The 5,350-nt window shown below is 34.1% G+C and overlaps 1 protein-coding gene across 1 annotated transcript; it reads left to right on the plus strand.

The window, feature by feature from the left end:
* The first annotated feature begins 1,117 nt into the window (after window positions 1–1,117).
* Window positions 1,118–4,721, plus strand: PrBP (Prenyl-binding protein). The gene is given in 5 exon segments (XM_023158857.2): window positions 1,118–1,196; window positions 3,034–3,051; window positions 3,054–3,239; window positions 3,242–3,374; window positions 4,449–4,721. Coding segments are annotated over 5 exon segments (498 nt in total). The 3' UTR covers window positions 4,531–4,721.
* Window positions 4,722–5,350: the final 629 nt, after the last annotated feature.

Genomic DNA, 5,350 nt, shown 5'->3' on the forward strand with positions numbered 1-5,350 from the left:
TATTAGTTCCTTAAGTAATACTCTTGTCCACTGAAATATATTTTTAATTACGTCAAATAAATTGACATTATTAATAGGAATAAAACTGTAAATACTAATTTTTTCAATATGTTTTTAGATAGTTAACAAATGCTGATACCTAACCTCTCAATCAGCTCACTTTTTTTCCTTTTTGCGGACGCCCATGACATATCAACCACCTTTTTAATTGTTCACAATTATGAGCCTCTACTAAATTATAAACAAGTGAAGCAACATCAATGGTTTTTACAATAATTTATTTGTTTGTAAAGGTAATTATTCCTTGCCCATCCATTGTTGATTAAAACAGTACGAATATTTTGAATTACCGCCATTTCAATATAGCGGTTACGCTTGCGCTCATCTTATGATGAAAAGGTCTATTCTTATGCAAAATTGCTTGAATTATGTATGAAAGGTTGATATAAACCTCCTTCAAAAGCGCAATAAGAAATTTTAACGGTTGACTATCAATGGGCTTGATGTCATATTGAAAATGAGGTTGGGCCTTGCTTCTTCGCTCACGAAAAGTCATCAAACTCATTCAGTCAACAGAACATTGTATGAATTATCACCGTGAAGTTGGACAAGGACAATATATTCAACGCGTTTTGTAAGTCTCTCTCTGTCTATATATATGTTTGGTCTATATATATTTCAGGTGTACATGACCAATGCTCCTCCTGTTACGTATCTGGCTGTTTCATAACGAAAGCTTCGTCGGGGGACAAAGACTGTCTTGCAGCTTGCAAGCCTGTGTCTGGAATGGTGTGCTACTGAGGTTGGAGATCTACTGTGCCTGGATATAATCTATCGTCTGCTTCATAAAAAATTATAGTTGTGATCCTACTCTCACGTGGACAACCGGTTCACCGACCTCTAACCGGTGTGAATAGAAGCAGGTATTATATAAATTTATTCCACTTAGCACTCCCACGTGGGCATCCGGTCCACCCCGGCCTCCAACCGGCGTGAATGGGAGTACTATTTATTTTAACACTCAACACTTTTTATTAAAACTATTAGTATTGAAATGGTCCTGGCTCGTTATATAACGGCGGACATTCACAACACAAAATGAATTCCGTCTCCAACAATGGCGTCCGCGTACTTTTTTGTGGACGGTCGCTATCGACACGTCCACCATCATATCGGAAACGGAACCCCCGCGTTTTGTAAGTCAAGTGCATAGACATGATAATAAGGAGTGGCGGTGCCGTATTCAAGATCGTAATGGATATAAAGTACTGTAGAAAAGAGAATTGAAAACGTTCTGTTTTTTACCACTCTTTTATTTGTAACTAACGTTACTGCAGTTTCGTCATATGGCATTTTCAAACTTATATATTAAAGTCATGAAATCTTGTGATAATGATAGAAAGGCGGGCCAATTCATACTTCGCATTTGAAAATAGAGAATAAACAGTTATTTCAGGAATATGCTCGCTAGCAAACATCTGATACGCAGAGGGGTCGAAAACCAAACATGGAGAGTAAGCTGGAATTTATTGTATGGTAAGAAATTGACATATCAGTTGTTTGTTCGGTTGATGCACATTTGTTTTTCAGAATTCGATATGAGGTTTGAGACCTTAATGAAATGCGTGGATCAATATTTTCACAGACTCTCAGGCTTCACTTGGGGCACTTATGAACTTAAAATTGACATGGGGACTGGTTTGGGAATGCTGTGAAAATCTGAAAAAACTGGCGAACATGAATAGATTGACTCCCGAGAAGGAGTCGACCAATGAAAAATTGAAGTGTTTTTTTTCAGGAAAAAGTGGGAATACTACTTTTTACCCAAATGTGGATGGGTTGTCCCAGGCTCACTTAAATGTGACACATTTGGTTTTATATGACATTTGTTACCAACTCACCTTACTTGGTGAGGTCAATAAATGTATAAGAAGAATAATTTTTTCTGTCAGTAATGTCAACTTGGGAATTTTTCCCCAATATTAGGGAGAAAAATTTAAATAAGTGGAACTTTGCTGGTGAAAAATTATTTAGGGTATTTTTAGGGAAAAAAAAGGATAACAACAGCATTTTTCCATTTACAGTTTTTCTGAAAATGAACAAAGAAATGAATTATCACTGGAGTTGCTTCAAATCTTAATGATGATACTTTTCACCATTCAAAGGAATTTTTGTTCGTGTGTGAATTTTACTCCGTGTTCTAATATGTTGAAAATGTTTAATGTGAAAATGTATGACTTTAAAAATACTGAGACATATGAACAACAAAAATCTAATACATGTCATCGTTTTATGTATTAATCAATTTATTCATTGGTAAATTTCACAAACTAACGTAAAGGCAATAAATGAGTCAACTGTTTCTATGAATATTCTGTTATATTATACTGAACCTTATTATTTAAAACTATTATGATAATAACAATTTACAGGTGAATTCCTTGGATTTCATCATAATGAAAAATTTCCAATTATATTTTTCATCTACTGCCGTAATTGTATCAAGCGAAAAAAATATCACAAAAATTTAGGGTACCTCAGTTTGAACTTATGGGATTTCAGAATAGGCTTGGGGGAATTTTTTTCGAACGGTTGGAATCACTGGTCTCATGTGTACAGAAGTTACGGTAGAACCTAATACTTGTGCGCATCAGTGGTTCGCCAATCATAACTTGACTGTAGTGCTCAGACACGTAGCTATAGTGCATCGCGTCACAGTAGTGATTATAATCTAGTGTAGTCGGGCATTACTTGTTATTTGACTCCAAATTACAGTAGAAAATTATTCAGTGTTGGCTCTATCTGTAGTATCAACATGAGTCTTGAACTCCTGGCCAGATAGGCCTGGTAGCTGAAGCCATCAATGGAAAACTAAGAAGAAGAAGTCACACTAGAAACTTTGTATATCTATATAAAATTAAAATACAAACAAAGGTAGAAAGTAGAAAGTTTTATACTGTGAAATAGTTATTATGACGATGTACATGTATCTATTATGAAGCAACGATGTCAGATGAAACAAAAATCTTGAAGATATTTTGAAAGGTTTTCAAATAATTGGATTTGCCTTAGAGACGCAGATGGTGGCAAAATTTTTTGGCAAGGCTCCGAAGATCTAAGTTATCCGGACGTTGAACATGAAGCTCGAGTACCTAAAAACATCCTTAAATGTCGTGCAGTATCTCGAGAGTTTAATTTTAGTTCCAAAGAGAAGATCGACAAATTCAGGTTGGAACAAAAGTTTTATTCAAAGGAAGATGTCTTGAAGAATGGTATTTCGAATTTGGTTTTGTTATGCCAGAATCGACAAATACATGGCAATCTATTATGGAAGCAGCGCCGGAATCACAAATGATGCCCGCCTCTGTCTTAAAGTAAGTGTTTCATTAATAATTATGATTAAAGAATATAGTATATTTTGATTTGGGTGAACTAAACGTCTACACCTATTTAACTAAATAGCTCAATTATATCAGCATCTTGTACTATCCTGTGAAAAGAGAGAGATCCACAGAAATAACAATTCAACCAGGTGGTACTTGATCAAATTTCAGATAGCTCTGTTTTGATTTGCCATGTATCATCAGTGATATCGACCTTGAGGCATTCTCCATTGGCGTTTGATATCAACAGTTTTTATAAAACTACAGTAACTCGGAAAGCTGTTGTGTTTTCTGATACAGTTAGTGGTGTTATAATGATTATTGTAGTATGCCAAAGGCAGCCAGGAGTTAAGGCATATTGAACGTGGATTTAGCTAAAGTGGTTAGAAACATATACTTTTATCAATCATATGAAATTTCTGAATTATGTACAGTACATTAGTATGAATAAGGTCATAAATATTTTCATAATTTGCTGACATTTTGGAATAAATCCCTTTAATTTCACAAATGAACATTCCAGAGAAACATACATTTTATGCAAGTAAAGCTTTATCGGAAGATCTTCACTGGAAATTTTACAAAACCTCAACAAACGATTCACTGTAATATAGCTTCATATGAAAATGCTTGAGGAAGCTATTGTATGGCAATACATGTGTTGAACAATTTCCATCAAATCTTACATAAAGTGTTACTTGAATAAAGTATGGATTCAATTTCGTCAAGTCCTTTTATCGACCCATTACAAAAATAAAAAAAAGGAAGGTTTATTTTTCAAATGATGTAAAGTGTACAGTATTCTGCATTCATAGAAGTTGAATTAATTAGGACAAATTCAGTATTACTAAATTTGACAATCACTTAATCCTTATCGAATGTGGATATTTGAATGATTCATTCAGTTATAATTTTTATAACGTGTTACTAATTTAAACACGTTATATTGAATCTATTACAAAGATTTTTCTGTGGCAAGCTAAACATTTTTATAGCAGGGCCCACTTTCCTAAGATCCATAATATTTGCTAATGCCTAATATAATCAACCTCCTTTCTTTTTCAGTGGCAACGTTGTGATAGAAACAAAATTTTTTGATGATGATCTGCTCATCAGTACATCGAAAGTTCGCCTATTCTATATATGATGAGGACTCAAAACTTTTCATCCCTGGGACTTTTCTACATTAAGAATTATTCAAGGAATATAGACAAAATGATCAATATGCATTCCTTTCCAAAGTTTAATGTAATAATTTACTGACTATGCAGAGGGCATATTTTATAAACTATGCTATGTGTATTACTAAACTGAGTAAATATATTTGTTTGCTGTTAATGATGTGTTGTTTTTTATATTAAATCACTTTAATAAAAAACAGTTAGAATTAACTTTTTTGCATTCACTGTCTTAATAAAATGGAAAAGAAGTTTTTGTCTATTTTGAAGATTGGTTTCATTTCTGAGGGTTATTGGAAAAAATAGTCGATGATTCCACAGTCGACAGTGAAGTTCCAGTACCTCCTTTAATCAACGGTTCACTTTAAAATCGATATTTGGACGCGAATATTTTCTCGAAGAAGTTCTATGTAAGAGAATTATTGGGATTAGTGACATCAACAATCACATCCCTATCATCTTTATATAACAAATTGGAATGCCAGTTACTATAGACATATGGACAAGTGGGACAGAGAACTTATTCAACAGATGCAGCAAGGATAAATTCAATAAATTGATGAGTCTTATGTGAGCAAATGTCGAGAATGAAACATTTTGTTGGAAGGTAGCAGGAATAGAACAATGAAACGACTAAAGAGCGAGTCCAATATACGTAACGTCACGATAAATATTCTTACATTGCAAGCAATGAACCTAATCACACGCGAGAGAATATTTTACGTGTCGGTGCTTGTCGGAGGGTCGACTGTACGTTTGTAATACGTTGTTGTGCATTGGCTGACGTCT

The sequence above is a fragment of the Leptinotarsa decemlineata genome, unplaced genomic scaffold (genome assembly GCF_025532065.1).
Source record: "Leptinotarsa decemlineata unplaced genomic scaffold, Ldec_3_MD MMD2_tig00000505_RagTag_RagTag, whole genome shotgun sequence".
Classification (NCBI taxonomy): Eukaryota; Metazoa; Arthropoda; class Insecta; order Coleoptera; family Chrysomelidae; genus Leptinotarsa; species Leptinotarsa decemlineata.